At 42.7% G+C, this 9,094-nt stretch overlaps 1 protein-coding gene across 1 annotated transcript; it reads left to right on the top strand.

Annotated features, from left to right (window-relative positions):
• The first annotated feature begins 354 nt into the window (after nt 1-354).
• acadvl (acyl-CoA dehydrogenase very long chain) lies at nt 355-8,669 on the top strand. Its single transcript, XM_056442760.1, has 21 exons — nt 355-432; nt 659-720; nt 851-920; nt 2,082-2,153; nt 2,403-2,475; nt 2,573-2,637; nt 2,744-2,878; nt 2,983-3,127; nt 3,581-3,710; nt 3,850-3,975; nt 4,086-4,284; nt 4,962-5,066; nt 5,369-5,455; nt 5,772-5,834; nt 6,336-6,437; nt 6,832-6,929; nt 7,114-7,186; nt 7,307-7,379; nt 7,540-7,612; nt 7,781-7,856; nt 8,323-8,669. Exons 2-21 carry the CDS (start codon nt 665-667, stop codon nt 8,458-8,460), a joined length of 1,959 nt encoding a protein of 652 aa, XP_056298735.1. The 5' UTR covers nt 355-432; nt 659-664; the 3' UTR covers nt 8,461-8,669.
• Nucleotides 8,670-9,094: the final 425 nt, after the last annotated feature.

The following is a 9,094-nucleotide window of genomic DNA, read 5'->3' as shown; positions in this document are numbered from 1 at the left end:
ATACATCAGAGTACCACTATGGTAGTACTTATAACTGAGATGCCGCCAACTAGAACCTTTGGAGTTTAACTGAATTTGAGACTTCTGGGATCCTCTCAAAACTGTTGACAGGCACTGATGTGCATTTCAGGTTGACCTGAGAACGGTGAGAAGAATCGCTTTATTTTAAAATAATTGGTGTCAATTCAAATAAACATGCCTGGATACATTTAAGTGCTCCTTATCTCACTTTTTCCGTTCCACAAACCCTGAGAAGGTCATTCAAACACGCAAACTGAGTATGTAAACGGGCGTCATGTATCATAAAACTACATTTCCCATGAAGCACCGCGGAAAGTCAACTTCCGGTGAAGCTTTGGTTTTTCTGTCATTTGAAGGAGCATTGGGCAACTGAAAGGACTCAAGTGACGTGTCTTCATTCAACGTTTGACGGTGAGTTATCTAGTTTAGCTACTTGATATCCGGTCGAATAGTTAACATTGTTATAACTTGTTTAATAGGCTTTTTTTTTTAAACTGGACAAGTTACAACTCGAAGCAACGTGACGTAACCTAACGCATAGCTAGCGTTACATTACCTCCTAATCAGCTAGCCTTGGCTAATCTCTCGTTTCTGTTCGCTGATGCGTTTGATTATGACCATTTTGTGTTTATGAAAGAAAACCATGCTGCTTCGTAAAGTGAGTCAGTCCATTCTCAGGATTCCTCCCGTCCTGTCCGGGTAGGTAACGTCCACGTTTGACCCTGTTATTGAACATGCAGTCTCTGAACAATTGCATTCTTTGAGAGGGGAGAACAAGTCAAATAAACTTTATGTATATATATATATGTTTTTGTTGTTTGGACTTCAGAGGTCAACATCATGCCGGTGCCGTCATTGCGGTTCAAAACGCCCGTCTCTACGCCAGCCCAGCTGCGGAGGTACGTAACGTTACTGAAACACAGGCCAACAATAACGTGATCAAAAGATATTCAAATGTATCACACTTTTTTCCCTCCAGATTGTATTAGTCTCTGTGTGTTGTCCGTGTTTGCCCGAACGCGTTGGGTGAGTAACATTAAGGTTGGCGTCCCCTCCCGCTGGATGTGGGGGAAAGTTCAGTGGTCACGTGACAGTCATAAAGGTGACACCACGGCTATGGGTGACACCGCTGTTGTCCAGACAGGGTGCATGCCTGGGAGGCGCCCTTGTTGAGCTTTTCATATGGAAAATATGTATACAAATACTCTCATCTCACTCAAAGTTTCTACACGCCTCTTATTGTGTTAGTTTATAGTTGTGGGGACTGACAATATAATGGTAACTGAGAACCTGTTTGTTGCTCTGTGAGCACTCATTTTAAATATCTGTACTTTATTTTTAGCTTTTGGTCTGAAGTACCTTCATCAGAGCGTACGTGGTTCAGCTGCACTAGTCGGTGTAGAATCAAACAAATGTGTATATAGTATAGGAGAAATTAAACCCACACTACAATATATATGAGCCATATTATAATACAGTTATTCAGTCGTCCGACAGCTAAGATGGAAAGTTATTTAAATGAGAGCAAGACAAACACAAATTCGGAAACGAATGAGATGCAATGTTAACTGCCAATAATTTCAGGCATTTGCATACATTTCTCATTCAAATACTCAACGCAATACATCCGCCATCATTATCCATTTTATCCAAACATGTACTAAGTGTTCGTCCCCCTGCTGCCTGGGGACTCTGCTGGCTGTGTGTGCCCTTGGCATCACCTCTTACCCACTTTGTGCTTGAGATCAGTGCTTTAGGCATTTTACCAAGAGTTGGGGGGGAATAAATTATTCATTCATTAGTTAATATACTCTGAGTAGGACACTGTTATTAACTAAGCTGAACAGCACACATTCTTCCTCTGGTTTACATTCACGTGTTTTTACCCCAGCCATGTTATCAAATTAATTAAGCTATGTGTATTTATCCCAAATTATATTGAAACCTAAATTTCTTGCAGATACAGTTAATGACCCCCTCTTCCCCCACACGCCTTTAAATTGCTTTTACTGAATTGATGAACTGTTTTCTCTTCGATCTGTTTTGCTCTTTCTCTCCAGGCGGTGCTGGAGAAGTCGGCAGCAGTCGGCAGTGACACTGCCACGAAAGCTGTTAAGATCACAGTTGCTGCTGTATGTTAATTTTTGGTTACCATTATTATATAATTGATTGTTTTCATGAATGTTTACTGTATCAATCTTGTGAACACACCTTAAAAGTTAAGGACCACATGGAGCTTTTTGACCTACTCACTATGAAGTAGTGTGCTTGCATCCCAAATAAAAAAATATTTTTAATTATAACAGTCATGGACGTCTCAACAGATCCACAGTGTCAAAATTAATAACCAAATTGTTTAATAATGACTTGAATTTCCACAGGAATCCAAATCATATGCTGTCAACATTTTCAAGGGGAAGATCGCGACTGCCCAGGTGTTCCCCTTCCCCTCAGGTAAATCTTTGGCATCTTTTCAAAAGGATATGAACTTAATCTCCTGAGTTTTTATTAAAAAGCTTTGTAAAAATGAAAATAACTTTTGTGTCTGCAGTCATGAACGAGGAGCAGGAGCAGTTTCTCCGAGAGCTCGTGGGGCCTGTCGCCAAATTTTTTGAAGTAATTTAAAACAATATCCTCTTTCATCTCTCTCGAATTTGCATGACCTCATGCTCACAACTTCTCCACACACACCTCACACTCGCCCCTCACCTTTCTGTTTCAGGAGGTGAATGATGCTGCCAAGAACGATGCCTTGGAGAAGGTAGAAGATCACACCATGCAGGGCCTGAAGGAGATGGGTGCCTTCGGCCTGCAGGTGCCGGCTGACCTCGGCGGCCTCGGTCTCTCAAACACACAAGTGCGTCTGCGTGATTCATGGTTATCTTCCACATTTTTAAGTTAATTGTGTTTAGGAAGACAGGCTAGTTTAAAGAGTCTAATGTGATACGCTCAATGTTACAGTATGCCCGGCTGGTTGAGATTGTTGGCAGCCATGACCTTGGCGTCGGCATCACTCTGGGTGCCCACCAGTCCATTGGCTTCAAGGGCATTCTGCTCTTTGGGACTCAAGCCCAGAAGGAGAAGTACCTGCCAAAGCTCGCCACGGGTACGAATTTTGATGTCGTCAGCATCTTGATTAGCACGCGTCTTCAGTTGTTAATCGTAGCTCTGTATACAACAGCGGACATGTGCTTTATATTCTCCTTCTGTATTCATGAAATGGCCACCACCGACGATGTGTAAAGTTTGGTTTATGCTGGAATTGAAGTTGAGTTGCACGTTGGATATCAAAAATGTCATCACAGCCGCACCAGCCGGCTTGGAAAGCTGCCCGTCATAGAGAGGGGAGATGTGATCATTGTTAAATATGGGGATATCGGTGCACATTTAACAAATAACTACACCGATCATTTGTGTCATATTCACTAAATATAAATGAATCTCTATATCTTATGTGTGTGTGTAGATATATATCTCATGTATTGAGAAGGAACATAATCTGGTGAAGGAAGACTGTAGAACTGCTGCTTCATCGTCTCCGTTGTCCGTGTCCCTCCAGCTGAGCATATGGCGGCCTTCTGTCTCACCGAACCATCCAGTGGCTCTGATGCCGCCTCCATCAGGTCCACAGCTATTCAGTCCCCCTGCGGAGAGTACTTCACTCTCAATGGCAACAAGATCTGGATCAGGTGAGGAGACGGCATACATAATCAGAATTATCTTCACCACAAGGAGGCGGCCGTGTACAACTTGTCATGTTACGCAACATAGTGGCTCAAAGTTGCTTGTTTTTTCCTTATCGGATGCCCCCTTTTTTTGTCTTTTCAGCAATGGAGGTCTGTCTGAGATCTTCACGGTGTTCGCCAAGACGCCCATGAAGGATCCCAAGACCGGGGAGATGAAGGACAAGATCTCGGCCTTCATCGTGGAGAGGAGCTTTGGAGGAGTGACTCAGTGAGCACTTTCTTTAGATTGCTGTGTGTTCATCACGAAGCACCATGAAACAGCCTTGATGTTACTTTTTGGGCTATTTAAATCTGTTTCCGCCATCCTCTCTACCACAGTGGCCCTCCAGAGAAGAAAATGGGCATCAAGGCGTCCAACACGGCAGATGTCTTTTTCGATAATGTTCGGGTACCAGCTGACTGCTTGCTGGGCGAGTTGGGAGAAGGCTTCAAGGTGGCCATGAACATCCTGAATAATGGGCGTTTCGGCATGGCGGCCGCCCTCTCCGGTACCATGAAGGGAGTCATCACCAAAGCTGTGAGTACACTGGGACAGTTAGAGGAGGAGCTGTTCTGTCCATCTACTGCATTGCTTTTTGTCTGTATGACACCCCCTCTTTCAATCATGCATTTTCTTTGTTGTGGGTTTGAAGGAAATGTCCCAGCATGTTTCTGCGACGCAGTTTCCTGCTGAGGTTAAAGACGCTGTAGATCCAAACGAGCTCTGGTCACATCTGTTTTCTCCAAATGTTCACATCCTTCTTGGCTGACTGTCACCAAATGATGTATTTTGTTCGTAACAGCTTTTTTGAATAAGGGTTTTCAAAACAAACAAAAACATAATCGAGTACTGTCCTAAATGCAGTTGCACCTCCAAACTCTAAATTAGTAAAAAGAGTCCTGCTTAGGTCCGGTGTTAACGATGCCGCTACTTTTAGAAGTTACAGATGAAGATGAATAGCATGCTGTCCCACTAGCAGTAGTTTAATATGCGAAAACACCGCAGGGATGTCCTGAGAAACGTGTCAACCTGGACAACGTATAGCTCATCAATTATTCTTTTTTTTTAATAGCTTTCAGTGTTTCCCCTACCATTTAAATAGGCTGGAATGTCTGGAAGTATCCAGGATCATACTTGACCCACCTGTCTGTTTGATACTGTCACACACAGCCTGTAACTGTTTACCAATCGACATTTCCCTCCTCCGTCATCAGGTGGATCATGCAGCCAACAGAGTCCAGTTTGGGAGCAAGATCCACACCTACGGCGCCATCCAGGAGAAGATGGCCCGCATGACCATGCTGCAATACGTCACTGAGGTCTGTCGACGCAACAGGGAATTCATATTTATCACCGCTGTTTTTTGATTAAAGCAGTGTTTGAACTAAATATTGCCAAAATCTCAACAACATCAAGTATTATTTCCTGTTTTCCTGTAATACTCTTCTAGTCTGTTAATTGGCTCGCCAAACCAACAATTTTTCAATTAATCAAGCAAACAAATTCTCAACAAATTAAACCACTTTTACAGTTTCCGTTAAGATGTATTGGTGCTGTATACTTCAACCTGAACACGTGTCATAAATCCATGCTGACCTACTACTTCTGTGTCTGGTTGCAGTCGATGGCCTACATGATCAGCGGCAACATGGACAGTGGAGCGAAGGAATTCCAGATCGAAGCGGCCATCAGCAAGATCTTTGCCTCTGTAAGATTTCCTTTCATTGATCATACATGAAGACGGGAGGGACTCATGGTTCCTATATTGCCTCTCTGACATCCTGAAATTGCCTCTGACACCAGCTGTAGAAGAGGCTTCTAAAGAGACTTTTGATGTCTTATAATTGTTAACTTCTTGCACACAATGAACCTCTTTAAAAATATGTCTAATGTTCCTCCTATTGTGGAAGATTAAAGACTCTTGGTGTCTGCACGTGGTTCCTGAGTTAAGATGATTATGCGTTGGTGTTTTTGTCACAGAAAAAGCTGAATGCCATCTGTGTGTTTTTTGTTTGAACTGTTAGGAGGCAGCCTGGACGGTGACTGATGAGTGCATTCAGGTTATGGGTGGCATGGGTTACATGAAGGTGAGTGCTCAGTCCACATCCCGTTTCCTGTCTCCAGTTATTGAGTTTTAGCATTAATCGCCTGTCGATAACGGGGTTGACCAAATCAAGCACCAGTCTAGATTAGTCCTGCTCGTAGTGCACATTTTGACTCTACTCTCTTCTTTAAATATAACCCAAAGTCAGAAGTGTGCCCTGTACAAAATACATTGCTTGTATTCTAAAAATATGAACAGCAACTTGCAGAATTAAAAACGCAGAAAATAACAGACTGTCTCTGTTCCAGTTTGCACCTGGTGTTTTCTTTACCTAATTTTAACGATCAAAAGTGTCATGTCTATGCGAGTTCTGGTAAATGACACGACTCATGCCTTAATTTGGTGCATTTGTCATCGCAAATAAGGATGACTGTACCAGCTCCTTATGTCTGGGTAGGTTTTTATTTGAAAAAGGAAATAACCAACACTCTTTATTGTAAAGAGCAAGGAGACGTTCATCATCTTTCTGAATCCCTTCCCTCAGGACTCTGGAGTGGAGAGAGTGATGAGGGATCTGAGAATCTTCCGAATCTTTGAGGGCACCAACGACATCCTGAGGCTCTTTGTGGCCCTCAATGGCTTCCAGGTAAAACCCAACGTCTTTAGTTTTCTTTCTCATACTTTGTCATGTCTGTGTGGAACAGCACAGATGTTGTGGAGAGAGAAGTGATGTCTGCTTGCTTGACATGTTGTCTTTTGGGGTTAAAAACAGACCTGCGTAGGAATCCTTCGCTTTTATCTCTCATGCCTACTACAGTCGGCACAACAGGGACATATTTGTACCCGTTGTTTTCACTAAAAAAATCTGTCTCCTTCTTAAAGTAAAATAAAACATGCTACAGGAGATGAGTAGCAGTCAGCACCTTGGTGTCATCAGGATTTAGTAAATATCCAAGCAAGCTGATTAAGAAATTTAGTGTTCAGGCAATTTAAGAAATCCTTACCACACAGGTACTGATATGTCCTGCCTGTCCCCCCAGAACGCTGGGAACCAGTTGAAGAGCTTACAGAAGGCCATGAAGAACCCCATCGGCAACGCTGGGTTCCTCGCTGGAGAAATAACCATGAGGGCCAAAAGGTTAGAATTGTTGCAATGAACTTTTCATTTTTGAAGATATTCTTGCTTTTGAATTGGAATGTGAAAAAAAATATATATAAAATGTATTTAATTTTTTTTTTGCACAATGCCCTTGGCTCATTACTGTGGAGGAAACTCTGCTGTTTATTCTGGCTTCATAATAACTCAAATATTGTGTTTGTAGAAAGGCCGGTTTGAGCACCGGGCTGACGCTGCAGGGAACGGTCCATCCTGAGCTGGCTCAGAGCGGAGAGCTGGTGAGTTGAAGCTGTTCTCGTGTGCAACAGAAATTCAATTGTATTATTGAAGTCTTCCATTTGCTTATTGTTCTGCTTTGTTGCATTTTTTATTGATTTATTATCTATTTAATTTCTTAGACCACTCAGGCCATCGAACAGTTTGGAGCGGTCACCGAGGAGCTGCTGATCAAACACGGAAAGAAGATCATTGGTGAGTGCGTGTGTGTGAACCCATGTGGGTGTTCAGTAGAACATTCAAATCCCCAACTTCTAAATTTTTGGCATTTGGGCTGGAGGCATCCTTTCAGAAGTTAGCAATGCTTCTCCTAGAAATTAAATATTGTTCCTTAACGTGACTCATTTTGTTGCAGATGAACAATTTGTCCTGAAGAGGGTTGCAGACTGTGCCATTGACCTCTACGCCATGGTGGTGGTCCTGTCCAGGTATGCAAGCATTGAAACAAGAGAATAATTATATAACGGCCTGTTGTTCTCTTTCCTCATTTCACTCGTTCCTCTCTTGTTTCCCTCTCACCTCCTCTGTGATCGACTTTTATTCCACTTACAAATCTAAACTAACGTGTGTGTGTTTTTTATTTTCTTCTCTTGCAGGGCTTCCCGCTCTCTGAGTCGGGGCGACCCCTCAGCTCAGCATGAGAAGATGATCTGTGAAACCTGGTGTGTGGAGGTAAGAACCCAAACACTAACACAGATGTCTGTATGAGGGGTTTTCTTTATAGTTCACATACGTTTAGTATTTCAGAAAAAATGTAGAGGTTTGAAGACGCATAATGGTTCTATAGCTCAATATTTATATTTATTAATATCATACATCATTCTATTTTCAGAGACTCGGAAAGAAAATTTATGATTCCTTTATTATCATTATTATTAGCAGACATAAACCCTTTTATTTATTTTTATTCTTTTACTAAAAATGAATACTTCTGACTTTGGCTCATGAATATCTTTTCAATACAACTCACTGGTTTTCTCAATTGAACTCTGTTTTTATTTTATTATTTTTCTCCACACACACATCTGCCGGCGAAAGCTCATGATCATTCTGATCATCAATGTTGGCAGATGAAATATTCTCCCCTCGATTGCTAACGCCCCTTCCTGCCTCCCCCCCCTCTCCCTCCCCCCTTCAGGCCCATGAACGCATCCTGAGGGACATCAAGTCGCTGCGCTCCAGTCAGTCCGGACTGCTCTTCAAGAACCTGCGGGCCATCTCTGCTGCCGTGGTGGAGAAGGGCGGCGTGGTGGCTCCTCACCCTCTGGGTTTCTAAACGCTCCCCACTTCCCCTAATCCTCCTGTCTCCACTTCCCCCTTCGGTATCTCTAGCCCAGTTCAGGCTCCTGTGTGGCAAGTTTCTCTCAGACGTTGTCTAGCGCCATGATCGCTCCATCGCACATCGCCGTCCTCGTGTCAGCGTCGGTGCTTTCACATCCTCCGTCATCTTGATTGTATTAAATTCCAGTGTCTTTGTGAACTCTTTCTTTTTCTCCACTTATTTATTTAATGCTGACTCAAGACTTCCAGAATTTGAGCTGGAGTTTATCTCGCAATGAAATAAGAATAGATTGAAATTCTAAAGAAATCTGACAGGAAAAGAAATGTGTGATTCACAAATGATTCAGCGCCGCTGCGTGAAACCGTCTGAACGTGACTGAATGTCTCCGTGTGTGCGTGGAGCTTTTTACATGCAGCGTCTACTTTGTAGCTCCGCCTTCGTGACTGTATCCGATTTTAAAGATCTGATCTGAAAGATTCATTTACGGTGTTATTTTTATCTGTTCGTGGAGAAATAAAACGCCAATGCAACTTTGAGAAAAAGAGGCCAGCTAACAGGAACTAATGTTTAAGTTATGCACCCAGGTGTTTTAAATGACTGTTGTATTTCCACATATATCTGAATTGTG

This window comes from Pseudoliparis swirei, chromosome 21 (genome assembly GCF_029220125.1).
Source record: "Pseudoliparis swirei isolate HS2019 ecotype Mariana Trench chromosome 21, NWPU_hadal_v1, whole genome shotgun sequence".
NCBI classification, from domain to species: Eukaryota; Metazoa; Chordata; class Actinopteri; order Perciformes; family Liparidae; genus Pseudoliparis; species Pseudoliparis swirei.
Note: the sequence above shows the minus strand (reverse complement) of the source record. Positions and strands in the feature narration are given on the sequence as shown.

Bases quoted from the DNA above. Each gene is read 5' to 3' on its own strand.
- acadvl (XM_056442760.1), top strand. From the start codon at position 665: ATGCTGCTTCGTAAAGTGAGTCAGTCCATTCTCAGGATTCCTCCCGTC. The intron at 2,638-2,743 runs GTAATTTAAAAC...TTTCTGTTTCAG, and splicing joins CTGTCGCCAAATTTTTTGAA to GAGGTGAATGATGCTGCCAA. The intron at 3,711-3,849 runs GTGAGGAGACGG...TTGTCTTTTCAG, and splicing joins GGCAACAAGATCTGGATCAG to CAATGGAGGTCTGTCTGAGA.